The sequence below is a fragment of the Balaenoptera musculus genome, chromosome 10 (genome assembly GCF_009873245.2).
Source record: "Balaenoptera musculus isolate JJ_BM4_2016_0621 chromosome 10, mBalMus1.pri.v3, whole genome shotgun sequence".
In the NCBI taxonomy this organism is placed as follows: Eukaryota; Metazoa; Chordata; class Mammalia; order Artiodactyla; family Balaenopteridae; genus Balaenoptera; species Balaenoptera musculus.
The window spans coordinates 93889634-93906915 of record NC_045794.1 but is presented as its reverse complement, the minus strand read 5'-3'; the positions used below and the strand labels follow the sequence as shown (position 1 = coordinate 93906915).

Below are 17282 nucleotides of genomic sequence, written 5' to 3'. Positions count from 1 at the left end.
CAGTGAATAAACAGAAATCCCTGCCCTCATATTCTCATGAGGAAGACAGACAATAAATAAAATATACAGGATGTTGGAAGATGAGACGTGCTATGGAGAAAACAGCAGAAAAAGGGGCCTGGGAAGGAGAGCCTGGGGAGCTGGGAAAGACGAGGGAGAAGGGATTCCAATTTAAATAAGGTGTTCTGGGAAGGCTTCACGTAGAAGACATTTGTGTAGACTTGAAAGAGGTGAGGGTGAGGTGTATGGATCTCTAGGGAGAGACCCAGGCAGGAACAGCATGTGCAAAGGTCCTGAGGTGGGTGTGTCGCTGAACTGGCCAGAAGCCCACTGGGTCTGGAGTGAGGAAGCAAGGGGAAGATGGTAGGAGATGGGGTTGGAGGTAACAGGGCCCCCCTTACACAGGGCCTGTAGGCTGGTGTCTGATCTTTGGCTTTTGTTCTGAGGGAGATGGGAGCCATCAGGGTTCTAGCAGAGGGAGGACAAGATATGAGTGACCTTGTACAAAACAAGACGGAGGTGGTAGCTGCAGAGGGTCCTCTGTCCACTGGCCTGGCTGGGAGAGAGGCAGCAATAAAGACTGCTGAGCAAGATGGGCTCCAGTGGGCCACAGCAGGACAGGCACCCTCAGGGGCCTCTGGTGGGCCAGACGAGGGCCAGCGACCTGGGTTCTACCTGGCTCTGTGGCTGAGCTGCTGGATCATCTTAGATCATTCTGAGCCTTATGTGCCCAGCTATGAACTGGAAATAATTCTAACACTGTTGTGAAGACCAGAGGAACTGAGCTAACTACTGGGGGAGCCCCAGAGGCTGGGAGGCTTCCTGGAGGAGGGAACCCTTGAGCTGAGCCTTGAAGTCCAGATAGAATTAAGCCTGGTGGAAGGAACGTGGGTGAGGATGGTGGGGGCTGGGGAAGAGCATCCAGGACGAGGAACAGCGTGAGCAAAAGCTGGGAGGCTGGACACCAGAAGATACTGGGTACTGAATGAGCTTAGCTGGGGATCTCTGGGGAGTGGGAGGGCTGGAGGGCCCGGCCCCTCCCTTCCATCTGGCATGGAGGGGTTGTTGTTGCCCCCCCCCCCCGCAGCAGCAGGCAGGGCTGGGCTGTCCCTTCAGCCGGTGACACTTTTTCAGCCACCTCTGGGCTCCCCTGGGCCAGCCCCGCCCCTGGGCTGCCCTGGAGGCAGGGGCGGGGCCAGGCGCCCCAGAGCCGGCAGTGGGAGGGAGGGCCCGGGAGCAGGTGGAGGGCTGGCGGCAGCGGCAGCGGGGCTGCCATGGCTCGGCCTCCGGGTCCAGAGCACCGACTCCCACCTCTCCCCTCCTGGCCTGCCCCCCATGCCTGGCAGACCTTTGCCTTTGCCGGGGCTCCCGCCTGACTGGCCTCCCCTCCCCGTCTGGTTGGGATTTGGGGGCTGAGCCGTCTGGGGTCCCAGGGCCAATGCAGTGCCGGCTCCTCCGGGGCCTGGCTGGAGTCCTGCTCACCCTGCTGTGCATGGGGCTCCTCTCCCTACGGTACTACTCAAGCCCATCCCCGCAGGGCGTGCCGGAGACCCCTGGGCTGAGCCCGCCAAGCCCTCGGCCGCCCGAGCTGCAGCTGCACGATGTCTTCATCGCAGTCAAGACAACCCGGGCCTTCCACCGCTCCCGCCTGGAGCTGCTGCTCGACACGTGGGTCTCCAGGACCAGGGAACAGGTGACAAGTGGGTGACTGCGGGCCCCAGGAGTGGCCTCTGGTCTGAGGGACTCACAGAGGACTTTCTACCGAGCTGGGGTCCCTGGCGGCCTCGAGGGAGAAGCTGCTCACCCACCTGCCGCACCTGGGCTGTCTTCTCGCTCCTTCCTGGAAGGATCGGGGGCTCCTGCGGCCCTGACTGTGTCCCTTGCTGGCCCCGGGGCCAGGTGCTCCTCAGGCCCACTGCTTCGTTTCTTCTGGGGCCAGGCTGGGCCCCTACCCCGGGCTCCTGGGTCCCTTCTGGGGGGTGGTCCCTCGATTCGCTGGTTGTCCTGGCACAGGTTTCGTTTCTGCCCACCCTGGCCCAGCCTGGCATCGGGGGCAAGGGGGGGTGTTGGGCAGCTGGGACAGAGGCCCCCGAGAGGTCCTGCCTCTGGCATGCGCCCAGGCCAGGCCGCCCCCTGTCCAGGCCCTGGATGCTGTCCTGCCCTGGCTTTGAGGGTGGAGCACAGGGACTGAGCCGCTGAGGAGGGGACAGTCTGGGGGGGCCTGTTCGGGGAGAGCGGCAGGGGGGCATCCTTTCAGAATTCCTGACAGCCCCTGCCCCCACGCCTCTGCTGCCCAGGGTGTGCCCAGGGCGGTGGCACCTCACCTCCTGTGCTCCATTTCCTGTGGGGCACTTTCCGGGCGAGGGAGGTGGGGTGTGTGCTGCGATGGTGGTGGCTGAGGTAGTGGTGGGCAGGAGGGCAGGGCAGAGGTCTGCCTGGCATTGGGATTGTGCGTGTGTGTACACCCGCGTGCATGCTCACCTGCATGGAGCCGGCGTCAGTGTTAGATGTGCCGTGACAAGAGGTGTGTGTGTCACAGGGGTGCGCGGCTTCTGTCTTTCTGGGGAGGTGGCCCTGACACGCTGAGTCCCTTCTGGCTCTTCCCCTCCTCACATCCAGTGCCCTCCTCAAGCAAACTCAGTGATTTGGGGGTGCTGGGAGTCATCCCTGGGGGAGGGGGAGAGGCAGATTCTCACACACACACACACACACACACACACACACACACACACACACACTGTCCCCACTTTGGCTCAGTGGAAGTGACGAGCCTTCGGAGGGGGTTGGGGGCTCCTGGAGACCAAGGAGGGGGGAGGTGGTGCCTGGAAGAGGCCAGGGCCCCCTGGGGAGGGGGCACCCCTGCCCGGATTTCCTAGCACCCTGGATTAACCCTCTCCTTGCTGTACCCCCAACACCCCAGGCTCTTCCCTGGGGCTCTGTACAGCTTCTCATCTTGGGGAGATTCTGGATCCGCTTGCGGAAGCCGCCCAGCCTGGCCCTCCCCGCAGACCTTCCTGTTTATGGTGCTGTGTCTGCGTGTACCCGGGAGCATGGCCTCACGTGGTCAGAGGCCCTTTCCTGTCTCGTCTTGATCACTATGGTGGTGCGCTTGCTCCGGATGAGGAAACTGAGGCCAGAGAGGAGGAAGTGCTTGCCCCCAAGGCCTGAGGGGGCAGAGCCCAGTAGGACCCGCCTGCCATCTCCCGCTGGGGCCCCTCCTTCTCTGCTGAGACCCGGGATCCCAGAGCTGCCTAGTCACTTGGGCCTCCAGCCTGGGTGTCTGGGCCTGGCAGGACCAGGTCGGCAGAGGAGAGGCAAGCAGCCCCCCTCTGTGCCCTGAGCTCAGTCCCAGATGCTAAGCAGGCAGCCAGAGGGAGTGCCTGCCAGATGCTCAGCATCTAAGTGACAGCATATCGGGTGCATCACTCTACTGAACCCTCACAACAACCCGAGTGGTAGGTATTGATATTCTCAGCTTACAGGTGAGGAAACTGAGCAAGGTTAAGCAGAGGTAGGAGATGAATTCACTCAGTTGGACACTCCCACTCCCCCCACCCCTGCCCCTACCACAAGGGGCAGAGTCTAGAAATCTTGTCCTTTAAGGCAGAGTTGAAAAAAGGAAAGATATTCAGAGGAAGACGAGAGGAGACAGAGAGACCCACTCGTGCCACTGCATCTGGGCCCCCTTCGTTTCTACCCTTTGGCTTATCTCTTCCTGTGACCTCGGCCAAGGCCTTCCACCGTTCAGCCTCAGTTTCCCCAGCCACACAGGGCGGGAGGGTCTCGGAGCCTCTTTCAGCTCTGCTATCAGGAGCGGTCCTGAGCTGGTTAACTCCAGGGCTGGGCACCCGCCCCAGCTGGTTAAGGCAGCCGGGTGGCAGGTGGGCCTTTGTGGCAGCGAGCTGGGGCTCGTGTGGGGCCTTTGTCCCAGGCAAGGGGGGCGGGCTTGGGGGAGGCACGTTTTGTGATTCAGGGGGGGTCTTCCTCTTCCCCACAGTCCTCGAGGAGGGCGGGTGGGGGATGGGGGGAGCAACAATGGCCCCACTTCTCCCCTCCTCTGCAGCAGATGGCCCCCGGCCACCCCTCCCCTGACCCCAGCAGGCTGTCTGTCCCTTTGTTTTCCTGCGAGGTTTTAACCATTGTCAGAGTCCCTCCTTGAACAAATCAAATGCAACCCTCAGCTCAGAGGAAACTCTGCCCGCTGCTCTTTGCCAGCCTCAGGATTCCTGGGGACCGAAACACCAGCCTCATGCACCCTGCTCGGCCCCCGGGCCCTGCTGCGGGGACCCCTCCCTTCCGCCTCCCCCCACCGATTCATTCACAGGCATTCCCTGGCCCATTTGGCCCACGCTCCAAACTTGAGAGAGTTCCACTATCTGGGTGACTGTTTGGTGGCAAAAGTTTGCCAGGGAGCAGGGCAAGAAAGGTCTGATTTATTTTACAGGCTCCCCCGGGGGCTGTGTTGAAAACAGACTTGGGGTGGGGCAGGACAGAGCAGGGAGAGCAGGGAAAAGGTGACTGCAGCAAAACGGGCAGGAGGTGACGAGGGTGGGCTGGACCGAGGGCTGGCCGCGGAGGCTGGAGGGAGAGGGTGCACCCTGGGCAGTTTGAAAGCTGGGTGGACAGAATTTGTTGACAGACTGGATGTGGGTGTGAGAGAAAGAGAGGAGGCACGGTGACCCCAAGGTGTTGGGTTCCAGCAAGATGGGGAAGAGTGAGAGGAGCCCAGGTCTGGGGGTGCTTGGGTGCTCGGTGTTCTCGCCCTCAGTCTGAGGTGCCTGCTAGACCCCCAGGGAAAAGTCTGGCTGTAGCGGGAGTTGAGGGCGGGGAGAGGTCCAGGCTGGGTTCAAATCCCAGCTCACCTCCCGCCAACCGCACAGCCTTGCTCCATCACTTACCTTCCGTTTTGCCATCTGCGAAGGGGACAGATCATAACACCTGTCTGGAGGTTTAGTGAGGTCATGGGGGACCGGGTGTATGAATGCTGTTGGTGGGTCACCTCTCCTATCTGGGAGATGTGTAAGGGCCCCGACACTTGCACAGGGAGTTTGTGTGGCTGTGAAAGTCGTGACCATCTCCCTAAGTAGTTTGGTGTCCTAGTGTGTGGGTCTGTCTACTGAACAAGTGTTTAGGGTTCTGTATATGTGGAGGGGCCAAGCGGGACTGTGATGTGTGTGTGATGTGCTGTGTGATGTGTGATGTGATGTGTGGTGTGTGATGTGTGATGTGATGTGTGATGTGTGTGTGTGATGTGATGTGTGATGTGACGTGTGGTGTGTAATGTGTGATGTGATGTGTGATGTGTGTGTGTGATGTGATGTGTGATGTGTGTGATGTGTGTGTGATGTGCTGTGTGATGTGATGTGTATGTGTGATGTGTGTGTGTGATGTGATGTGTGATGTGTGATGTGACGTGTGGTGTGTAATGTGTGATGTGATGTGTGATGTGTGTGTGTGATGTGTGTGTGTGATGTGTGATGTGATATGACGTGTGTGTGATGTGTGTGATGTGATGTGTGATGTGTGTGTGTGATGTGATGTGTGTGTGATGTGTGATGTGTGTGTGTGAGATGCATGTGTGTGATGTGATGTGTGTGTGTTATGTGATGTGTGATGTGTTTGTGTGATGTGATGTGTGTGTGTGTGATGTGATGTGTGATGTGTGTGTGATGTGATGTGTGTGTGTGATGTGTGTGTGATGTGTGTGTGTGATGTGATGTGTGTGTGATGTGTGTGTGTGTGATGTGTGTGTGTGATGTGTGTGTATGTGTGTGTGTATGCTTGATGGAGGTGTGATTCTGCTAAGGGTGTGTGACTCTGGTAGGGACCCTGTGGGTGCTGGTCTGTAAGGGGGCTGAGTGTGAGACTGATGGGCTGGTGTATACCGCGAAGTTGTACAAAAGCTGGGTTGTGTGTGTTGTATGGGGGCGTGGGTTGGGTAGCTGAGAAAGTCATGTTGTCCTAAAGGAGCGTGTGACTGTGAGAGGGGTGTGTGTCCATCACTGAAGGAGGACAGAGGTCTGCCATGTGTGTATCCACCTGGACTTGGCTGTGGTGGGCTGTGGGCTGGCCCGGGACTCTCCTTGGCCGACCCCAGTCCTCATTCCTCTCTCCTTCCTAGACGTTCATCTTCACCGACAGCCTGGATGAAGGCCTCCAGGAGAGATTGGGTAACTCTGGGTGGGTTGGGGGCCCCTCGGCTGTTGCCAGGGAAAGCTGGGGTGGCTGTCCCCTGGCCTGGGGTTCCCCAGGAAACAGGGCTGCCCACCCTTGTCACACGTGGATTCCCCTTTTGCCCAGGAGGGGAGCAGGCTTCTTCCCTGGAAACGGGTATGGGTGTGGGGAGGGACTGTGCTGGACAAGACCCTGGACACCTGGGTCCCAGCCCGGCCTACTGTCCATTAGCTCCAGGGTCCTGGGCAGGTCAGCCCCCCTGACCTCAGTTTCCCCATATGTAAAATGGGACTGGATGCACTGCTCCAGGCTTTCTGAGGCCCCGCCTTCCTCTGCATTCTCACACTGTGTAGGGCTGTTGGGAAGAGCTGGGCAGGGGCCCCTGACCTGTCCTCCCTTATTCAGGGTCCCACCTCGTGGTCACCAACTGCTCCGCGGAGCACAGCCACCCTGCCCTGTCCTGCAAGATGGCTGCTGAGTTTGATGCCTTCTTGGCCAGCGGACTGAGGTGAGTCTTAGGAGGCAGGCGTGACCTTTGCCTCAGGCCAGTTCCTAAATGAGGTGTCTTGTCAAAAAAGTAAAGTTGTCCGGGCCCTGTGAATTTAATCACATGTAGGGCCTGCTGGGGTCTGTCTCTGGGCAGACAGATGGGATTCAAATTCTGCTATTCACCGGCTGTGTGACCTTGGGCAAGTGTCTTAACCTTCCTGAGTCTTGGTTCCCACCTGTGAAGTGGGCACAACTTCCTCATGAGCTTACACCAGACGCTGCCTGGCACAGAACAGGTGCCTTCAATGTTAGCTTCCCCACCCCATAACTCTGTTGACTGATTATGAGGGCGCAGGGCGGAGTCTGGCTGGCTGGCAGCCCCTGGGAACCCCCTCCAAGTTCACTGTCCCGCATTCCATCCCCACAGGTGGTTCTGTCATGTGGATGACGACAACTACCTGAACCCGAGGGCGCTGCTGAAGCTGCTAAAAACCTTCCCGTGGACCCGCGACGTCTACATCGGCCGGCCCAGCCTGAACCGGCCTATCCACGCTTCCGAGCCGCAGCCGAACAACCGCACGGTCGGTTCCCTCTCTGCCTCCTTTGTGCATTGGCCGCTGGCCCCGGGGGCGGGGCCATGCGGGGCGGGGCCATTCGGGGGCGGGGCTGTGGAGGGGTCCGGTGGGTTTTCTGGGTTTCAGATTTGGCTGCATCCGGGTGTGTCTGGGCTGGGGGCTTCGCCTGTGATCCTAAGTCTCCTCCTTTATGAAATGGGGAGATTGAGATAATGCAGGTAAGGCACAGAGACTGGCGCTTAGTAGGGCCTCGGCCATGGAGGAGCAGGGGCTCGTCCTGGTCACAGAGTGAGCAAGGGGGGGTGAGTTGAGGCTTCCTGACTCCACGGCAGATTGTTAAAATGCTGAATCTGCTGGGCCGGGTAGTAAACTGTGGCTGCCGGGAGCCCCTGAACCCTCCCCTCCCCTCCTCTCCTCTCCTCTAGATACCCCTCCTCTTTCCAGATTTCACTAACCAGCAACTGAGTTGACACCTTGCACAACAGGGTCCCCAGCACCAGCTTCGGCTCCAGACCTGAATGGACAGGTTTAGGTTGCCAGATTTTGCCCCTAGGGCTCCCTTGGCCCCTGTGAAGAGTCAGGCCATGGGTCCCCCTCTCTAGACGTGGTGCCTGGAGCAGGAGCTGGGCCAGTTGTGGGGTTTTCTCCCTCCCAGGGTCACCATCTGCTTCACTAGGGAAACCAAGAGCAGGAAACACAGAACCTTAATTATCTGCAGCTAATCAGCCTCTGAGCCCTAATTAAATCTTCCTGGGCCTTGGGGGAGCGCGTGTGAGCGAGATGATGCCAGGTGAGCCGCGGGGTCCTCCAGACTCCCACACCACCTCACCCCTGACCAAAGGGTTTTAGAGCTCCGCTCTGGAACCTGACTCCCAGGGTTCACACACCAGCCCTGCTACCTCCTGGCTTTGTGACCTTGAATGAAGTCACCTCACCTCTCTATGCCTCAGTTTCCTTATCTGTAAAATCAGTGAAAACAGTCACTACCTCATAGGGCCATTGTGAGCAAAAAAAGAATTAAATGCGGTCATCTATCCAAGGGCTTGGAACGGGATCTGGCACGTGGTGGACGCTAGTGAGCGTTATCAATCAGCACCCGACTCATCTCAGCCTCATCTCTGAGCTGTGTTCTTCCTGTGCTGGTTCAGGACACACCCAGTCCTGGGCACACCCAGTCCCCGACCTCACAACGTGCATGAATGCCCTCCTTGTCAGACACCCCACCAGCGGGATCCCAGGACTCTGCTCCAAAGTGTCCTAGCCTGTTAAGACCCTGGCATCCCCCAGGGTAGGACAGCAAAGGGGACAAGGGCTTGGGCTTGGAGTCAGTCCCAGCTCTGGGACCTCAGTCAAGTGACCTCAGTTCTGTGCACCTTGGTCACCTCACCTGCAGCACAGGGCTCCGCAGTCCGTGCTCAGGGTTAGGCGCTTGCATGGTCACTGCTGATGTTGCTACAGTTCTCTGGGAGTGGAAGCCCTGCCCTCATTAATTCATTAAACAAGCATTTATTGGGCGCCTCCTGTGTGTCAGGTCCTCAAGAAACCATTCATTCTGCCTGTTTGAGGCCTGACCTCTCTCTAAGAGGGCAGAGTTTCCAGAAGTAAGCTCGTAGAGGTCTTTAGGAGGAGGACACCTCTGGGCCAGGAGAGCCATCGGATTTCAGAACTGGAGCCAATGTTGTACTCACAGGTGACAAATCTGAGGTACAGAGAGGGGCAGGAACTTTCTCAAGGTTACACAGCTGTGCAGTGGAGGAGGCGGGGCCCCCTCCACTTTCCAGCTCCCTGCCCACGGCTCTTCTCACTGCTGCATCATGGGAGGTGACCCAACCCAATGCAACATGCATCAATGAAGCACCAACTCTGTACTTGGGAGAAGGTAACTTTAGGGCACTTGTTTGACCAAGAGATGGTACAGCTGAAAAGGTTCAGTGTTTCTCAAAAGCCTTAAAGAAATTCATGGGTGAATTCACAGGTCCTCACAGAGGAGGTAGAAGAGGCCTTGGGCCATGGTGATGTTGGGTGAGGGCAGAAAGTGGTTTACACCCCGAAGGGGTGGTGTTGGTTGCTGAGACTGAAGTGCCAAGGGGTTTGCTGCCCTCAGGGGCTCGCAGGCCTGCCTGCCCTCCTCTCTTTCCTCCATGAGACCTCATTCTCTCCTTTTGCAGAAAAGCTTTCTTGGTCCCAGGAGTTGGGAGTGGCGAGGCCAGTGTACATGGCCCGGTGTAAATGGCATCAGGATTATATTTACTGGTGACCCTGTAAAAGCATCTCTCCCTCACAGCATATGGAACTCAGGCGAGGACTCTGATTGGCTGGCTGGGTCATGTGCCTGTCGCTGAGCCAGTCACTGGGTCAAAGGTGTGGTCTTGTGATCCGTCATTCCTGGGGCACCTGCCCGTATCTGTGGCCTATGGGAGCAGGTGCTGTGTTGGGCAGTCCCTCCTGAACCACACGGGGATGTTTCTCTGAGGATAGGGATAAGGTGCACTGGGTGGACAAATAGGATATGTGTCCTCTTTAACTGAAATCCAGCCAGACTGGGGTCTAATTGGTGTCCCCATCATTCTTAAATAGCTATGTGACTTTGGGTCTCGGTTTCCTTATCTATAAAATGGGCATAATAATGTCAGGCTGTAGGAAGACTCTAGTGAGATGTGAAATTAAAAGTTTTGAGCCATGCTGGTTGGGGGTAAGGGGGGGCCTGGCTGTTGCCCCCACCCCAGGTCACCCTACATTTTGGCCCTCCCCATCTCTCCCCGCAGAGGCTGGTACAGTTCTGGTTTGCCACCGGGGGTGCCGGCTTCTGCATCAACCGCAAACTGGCTTTGAAGATGGCCCCATGGGCCAGGTAAGCAGAGACCTAGAGACTGGTGGAAGAGGTGGGGGGGGGGTGCAGAGAGGGGGTGTTGGCTGGTGTGTGGGTGGGGCCTTTGCAGCAGGAAGGGCTTGAGAGAGAGCTCAGGAGAAACTACCTCTCATTCCCGCTGCATCACAGAGTTACACAGTTAGTGGTGAGCAAGCCACCTGTCACCATGCCCTTGGGGGTACACCGCCTAGTGCACTCTGCCACACACAGGCAAGTTGTGTAATCTCCAGGAGCCTCAGTGCCCCCATCTGTAAAATGGACCTGATAGTACAATGGCCAGTGGTTGTTGTAAGGGTTAAATGAAAAAGTGTCTGGGCTGGCACCTGGCAGGAGCCCGGCAAACATTAGGTCCCATTTTCAGCCCTCTTCTGACTGGTCACTGTCACAGGGGAGGTGAAGGCCAACTGGAGGGGCACTCAGAGGAGGGAGTAGGGCCTTCTGCTTGGGGAAAGGGGGGAAGGCTTCCTGGAAGAGGTGGAATTTGAGCTGGGATGGTCCTAGAGGGCTCAGACTGAGGGGGATCGTGGGAGTAGTGGAAGCCCTCAGTACCTGGTGGGGGTACTGATATTCTAGAGAGGACGTGGCAAAGGTCTAGCCTCTTGAGGTCTGCCGAGCGGGCTGTTATTCACAGCCACATCAGTGTCGCTACCTTGAATTGAGGGTTGACTCTGAGCCAGGTCTGTGCTTTGCTAAGAGTATCACAGCCCCCAGGGAGGAAGGGGTGTTGGCCTTATTTCTACTTGGCTGAGGAAACTGAGGTGCTGAGAGGTTAAGCAAAGTAATTGGTTCAAGGTCACTCAGCTGCTGGGTTTGGCTCTAAGGCCTGCGTGCTCTGTCACCACACCAGCCTGCCGTGCCCTGTCCTGGACGGGTGGGGTCCTCCAGGGGCAATCTGTGCCCTGACTGGGAGCAGGAGTGCTGTCCTAGTATCTGTCGACAGCAGGCATGTACCCACAACCAGGGGTCATCCCTGTGCCTGGGGTGCCCCCATCCAGGCTTCTGTCCACCTCTATGGTACATTTGTGTGAATTAGAAAAATGTACCCACTCTGGGCAGGTGCAGCCTGGGGAGGGGAGCAACGGCTGGGTTTCTGCACCCACTAGACCCCTCGGTCAGGTATCCTGCGCAGCGGGGCAAGCTGCCCCGCCTGGCACCCCTGCGGCGTTCGTGGGGTATGCAGTCAGGTGACGCCCTTGCCTGGAACACTGCTCCTCCCCTGCTCGGCACCTGGCTGACTCCAGCTCATCCTGTAAGACTCTGTTTAAAAACTGCTACTGCCATGATTAAGTAAAGAGCAAAACAAAAGCCTGCCACATCCCCTGGGAATCCACCTTGTCCTCCCTGTGTCCCCAGGCCTCGTGCTTCCCTCTGACTTAGCATCAGTCCTCCTCTGAAATGACCTGCTCCTCTATCTGTCTCCCTCCAGAATTGGGGCTGCTGTTGAGGGCAGGAAGCATTTCTTTCTCATCTCTTTGTCCTCAGCCTCTGTGTCATGGTGGCTGGCAGCAGGTAGATGCTCAAACTCAAGAATGAATGAATGAGTGAGTGAATGAATGAAAAGAAAGAGAGAAGGGAAGGATACATTTATAAAGGGCTTCATTTCACCTTTCCTCCACTTAATCCTCACAACAGCCTTGTGAGGGCAGGGCCATTATCATGCCCATTTTACAGAAGAGGAAACTGAGGCTCCCCGAGGCTTGTGACTTGCACAAGGCTACACAGTATGCAAGAGGCAGATGCTAGAGCTGAGCTCTGTTTTCCCAGCTGGCCCTGGCGGAGGCAGGGTCTTCAGGGAGGCAGGGAGGGCTCTAGGTGTCGAGGGCCTTAGGCCAGTGGCTGCAGCATGACTCTATCCCTCAGTGGCCCCCGCTTCGTGGACACATCTGCCCTCATCCGGCTGCCTGACGACTGCACTGTGGGCTACATCGTCGAGTGCAAGCTGGGCGGCCACCTGCAGCCCAGCCCCCTCTTCCACTCCCACCTGGAGACCCTGCAGCTGCTGGGGGCTGCCCAGCTCCCAGAGCAGGTGAGCCAGCCTTGGGGCAGGTGGCACTGGGGAAGGTGTTTGTGGGGGCTCTCCCCTATTGATGGGGAAACTGAGGCCCAGGGTGGTAAAGGATCCCCTTGAGGGCGTGCAGTGTCTCAGCTCTCTCCACCTCTAACCCTCAAGGGTCTGCATTTATGATGCTAAAATTCTTCGATCTGGTTCCCAAATGCCAGCTGGAGGGATCTGCACACATGAGATGAAGCTCGTCTTGAGGTTCAGACCACCCAGCTCGCCACGTGCTACCTCCTTCCCTCTCTCCTCTCTTCAAGCTCCCATCCTCCCCGCACCCTCTGAAGGGGCCAGTCCTTTTCAACTGCCTATTGGCAGCCCTCTCCTTCACCAAAGCTTACCCGTCTACTGATTGCTGCTTTTCCTTCTCACTCAGGTGTCACTGGGAAGGACCAGGTCTTCAGTAGGGACATCCAAGTGTAATGTCAGGCTGGGGGAGGGGTAGGGACCCCTCCCACCACCTGGCAAGTAATGACTCTGCTGAGGTCCAACTGGCTCTGCCTTGCAGACACGGCCTCCAACTCATGGGTTTCCAGGCCCGTAGAGGGTCCTGGCTGGGAGGCCCCTGGGATCTTCTGCCCCATGGTGTGAGTCAGAGCCCTTTTGGCTGCAAGTGACAGAGGCAACAGACTAATTAAACAGAAAAGGTCATTTATGGGCCTGCATACCTGGGAAGCTGAGGGCTTGGCCTGACTTGCTAGATCTGGCAGGGTCTGGGTGCTCAGACTCTATCCCTCCCCTCTCTCATGTGCCCTCCCCCACGCTGGCCTCATGCTCAGGCAGGCTCAGCCCTCATGCTGGCAAGGTGGCAGCCCCAGGTTTCCACCCCACCCATGGGAAGAGAGCTCCTCCTTCCACCAGATCTCAGGACTGGCGCTCATTGGTCACGTGGCCCCCTTGGGTCACATGACCTGTTTCCTACCAGCGCCTAGAGTTAGAGTTGATTGGTCAGGCCTAGAACGGGGATGCAGATTGGTCCCATTAGGACCACAGCCAGGAAAGAGGGGCAGATTTTGGACAGCCGAAACCAGGGCAACCTAAAGGTGGGGTTTTCAGATCCCCCGCTGTGCCAGGCCCCACATTGGGAGCCTTAACTTCTTTAACTCTCTGCTTCCTCACAACATTCACGTGGGGGTGAGTCCTAACATTATTCCCATTCTACAGATGGAGAAACTGAGGCCCAGAGAGTGGAACTAACTGTGGCACACAGCTAGTAGAGGACAGAGAGGGATTTGAACCCTGCTTGGGTGGCCCCTAAGCCCACAGTCTTTAACCACTGTGCTTGACTACCTCTTGACGGGTGTCATCATCCTGCATCCTCACTTCTCGTGGAGTGACCTTAGGCTCTGGGTGGAGATGGATTGCCCAGGCCCTAGAGTGGGTCTCAGGAAACCTCCGTTCAGGCATGCAACTTCCTGGAAAGGTGCTTTCCTGCCTTGAGCCTCAGTTTCCCAATCTGTAGATGAGGGAATCGTTCCAGCCTCCCTAGTAAACTGGACCGTTGGGGGCACAAATGGGATTATGGTCAAAGGGGAGTGGGGTGGGGCCCTCAGCGGAACACCTGTTACTGACGGTGGAATTTCAGGTGCAGAGGCAGGCTTTTTGCGTCCCTCAAAATGCCTTATGTGCCTTCTCTGTTTCTGCCCAAATGCTGCCCCCTTGTGGAGTTGCCAGTGGGACACCCCGCACCTTTCACTCTCTTCTCTGTGTCTCTCTGCGCAGGTCACCCTCAGCTATGGCATCTTTGAGGGGAAACTCAACGTCATTAAGCTCCACGGCCCCTTCTCCCCTGAGGAGGACTCCTCCAGGTGGGTCTGGAGGCTGAAACTGTAGGATGGGAGGAGTGGGGCCTGCGTCCAGGCATCCAAAGATGGGGGAGCCGGGAGGGAGGGAAGTGAGAGAGGCCAGTGGCTGACAGCGCAGAGCCGGGAGTGGGGGGAGTGGATTTCAGTCTCTGCTCTGTCACTGGCTTGCTGTGTGACCTTGGGCAGGTGCCTTGCCCTCTCTGGACCTTAGTCGCCCCATTTGTAACACAAGGAGGCTGAGCGATGTGGATCTGAAGGGCTCTCCCAGGCCTGATCCTCTGGGAGCCTGTGAAAGACTGAGCTCTCTTCACTGAGCACAGGAGATGCTCTAATGGAGGCGCTCCAGGCACTCATGGGGAAATGAAAAGAAAGTCTTTCTCAGGCTCTTTGTTTCTTTGATGATACTTTTCGATGGATAGAGGGTTGGGATGGGGGCTAGAATGCCACTTAGGCACCTTCCAGTTCTGTCCCCAAAGACTCCCTGGGGGGATTAGGACTGCTCAGCCCAGCCCCCTCTGTCCCACCCCCAGCCCCGATTGCTGTAGGGCAGCTCAGAGCACAGCCTGTGACATACTGTGGCAGGGGAGCAAGACCTACTCAGGGAAGTAAAAGAAGCCAGTGTGACTGGAATGTGGGAGAAGAGAGGAGAGTGGTGTCAGATTCAGTTGGGGAGGTGGCAGGGAACACCCTCCCCCACGACCCCGAAGGCCTTGTAGGCTCTGTCTGGACTTTGGATTTATCTGTAGGGTAACCCTTAGGGGAGCCAGCACTCCTGCCCCTGAAATTCTGCAGAGCTGTCCGGCTGGGGGCAGAGGACTCACAGCTATCCCAAGGCTGCCGGGACCAGGGCTGTGTTGAACAAGTTGGACATTACAAGGAGTCAGAATTTGGCTCAGTTTCTAAGAGGAAAGGAGCTGCCTGCTAATAGAGTGAGCTCCCCATCAGTGGAGGTGTGCAAGCTATGGCTATACTGCCAAGACGTTTAAGAATCGGTGTTAAATTCTCTCAAAGCCTGAAGATTTAGAATCTAAAGGTTGCTACCTAATGGGGCTGGAGCCAACTGGGGACTCAGATATGTGCGGTCAGATGGTGTGGCCTCAGCTGAGGCCTCTTCATGGTTTCTCGGGCTTTTGAAGTCTTTATAAACCAGTGGTTCTCAACCAGGGACCATTTTGCAACTCCCCCGCACGCCCCCCACTAAGGGACAATTGGCAGCGTGTGGGGACATTTTTGATCGTTAGGACTCAGGGGATGCGTGCTGGCATCTAGTGGGTGGAGTCCAGGGGTGCTGCTAAAGATCCTACAATGCACAGGACAGCCCCACAACGGAATTACCTGGCCCCCAGTGTTCATCGTGCTGAGGTGGAGAAACCCTGCTCCAGAGCATATCTGTGACGCGCTCCCCAGGAACCCGTGGGGGTGACCTGTCTTGTCCATTTCTCGTCTCTCCACAGGTTTCGCTCCCTCCATTGTCTCCTCTACCCGGATACTCCCTGGTGCCCACAGCTGGTGGCCCGATGAACCCTGAACCTCCGGGCAAAGGTTGAGCTGAAGCCTCTGGTTGTCCTTAGCCTCCCAGGCGGCCTTGAGGGCCCATGGCAGTTGCTGTGTGGGCAGCAGTCCCTGGCAGGGCCTCTGTGGTGGGCAGGCCCAGGATTGGATGGTGGCTGGCGGTAAAGGCATCCCAAGCCCCTGGGAGGTGGGCTGGACAGCCCAGGACCAGGTGCACCATGTGAGGGCCAGAGAGGCCTCAGGAGCTGGACTTCCACGGGCCTTAGGTGGCTGAACTGAACAAAGGTAGGGGTCCTTGAGCTGCTCGGGCTCAGGAGTCCTAACTCTCCAGAGAATTGCATGGGTCCCTTGGTGTGGTCAGAGCCCCCACCTCTGGTCTCTCAGTCACTCTCCTGGGGTCAAGCGCTGGGCCACCCACTCCTGCCTTCCTCGGCTGGATCCCCAACCACCGAGGGGACCCAGGTGGAAGAAGGCCAGAATCCAGGGTCTGCGGCAGATACTGTTATTGCCGACCAGTCTCCAGTCCCTGCTCCCCACCCGGTTTTGTTTGGAGCATCAGCATGTCCAGACCCAGATGATGAATCAGAATGGGTCCTAGCCAGTCATGATGATCCTTTTGCTCACTTTCCCAGCTTCCCTTTCTGTTAGGAGCCACTATATGACCCAGCTCTGGCCAGAGCCAGAGCTCTGTCTGTTAGTGCAAATTAAGCAAAGCCAATAGAGAGGCTTCTGGGGAAGGTTTTGCAGCCCCAGACCCCATCTTCCTGCTGTGAATGTGGGTGTGATGTCTGGGTCTAGGGCAGCCACCTTGCTACCATGAAGGAAAGGCCAAGACAATCATCCACAGCTGTCCCTTCCAACATCTGGTTGTGTAAGAATATTAAACCCTTATTTGTTTAAGCCTCGCTTGGTTCAGTTTTCTGTTACGTGCAGCCAAAGTCGTTCCTGGCCAGGGCGGGGTCTTTGATCTGTCTGTCGCAGTGGTGTTGATTTGGGTCCCTCGGCTAGACAGCCCTGCCCTACCCTTGCTGGCTGTGTGACCTTGAGGAATCCACTTGGTCTCTCTGGCCCGTTTGCTCATTTTTTATATGAGAAAAGGAATACCTACCTCGCGGGTTGTAGGTGAAATGACGCAGAGTTTGTAAAGGGCACAGCACGGAGAAAGGAATGGCTCAGTGAACAGTGATGGTGAGTAGTGTGTGCTGTGTCACTGCATGCTAGGGCATATAAGGGTGTGCATGTGCCGTACACCCTTCTACGCTCGTCTGTGCCTAAGGACATATGTGGGGTGTATGGATGTGTTTGTGCCTGTGTCACACCTGTGTGTGTGTGAATATCTGTGTGCTATGAGGTGCTGGTTTGCTGGGGACGATTCTTCCTTTTATCTGTCTTCAGGGCCTGGGTTGGCGTGGCCAGAGAATCAAGGAAGGCTGAATGGAGCTAAGGGATTCAGCCTCTGGTATCAGATAAAAGGGCACTTTGACAGCCCAGGTAGGAGCTGAGTAAAGGTAAATGCCCTTAGAATTTCATGTCCCAAAGAGGTTGCATGACTGAATGAAAGTGATCATGGTGAAATGTCAGGCCTGATGGTACCTGTGGGGGGGGCTAGGAAGGGAAATTGTCTGCCCCCCACCAGCATCATGCTCAGAGATGTTGGGGAGTTGGCGTCACAGTGGGGCTCAGGGCTGAGGGGAGGAGGGAGGGAGGACAAGGGGGCTCTGAACCAGGCAGCCGGGACTGGGGGCTCCTTTGGAGCACGTCCTCCAGCCCTCGAAGGACCTTGTCCCTGCCGCAACTCTGTC

The 17282-nt window shown here is 57.2% G+C and overlaps 1 protein-coding gene across 2 annotated transcripts; it reads left to right on the top strand.

Annotated features, from left to right (window-relative positions):
• Positions 1-1235: 1235 nt before the first annotated feature.
• MFNG (MFNG O-fucosylpeptide 3-beta-N-acetylglucosaminyltransferase) lies at positions 1236-16380 on the top strand. 2 transcript variants are annotated; one of them, XM_036864646.1, is made up of 8 exons: positions 1236-1693; positions 6122-6170; positions 6580-6682; positions 7091-7244; positions 10004-10089; positions 11968-12133; positions 13886-13971; positions 15423-16380. In XM_036864646.1, exons 1-8 carry the CDS (start codon positions 1439-1441, stop codon positions 15487-15489), a joined length of 966 nt encoding a protein of 321 aa, XP_036720541.1. In that variant the 5' UTR covers positions 1236-1438; the 3' UTR covers positions 15490-16380. The 2 variants fall into 2 exon arrangements, with proteins under 2 accessions (XP_036720541.1, XP_036720542.1); XM_036864647.1 differs by having other exon boundaries at positions 1478-1693; positions 6122-6180; positions 15423-16360.
• Positions 16381-17282: the final 902 nt, after the last annotated feature.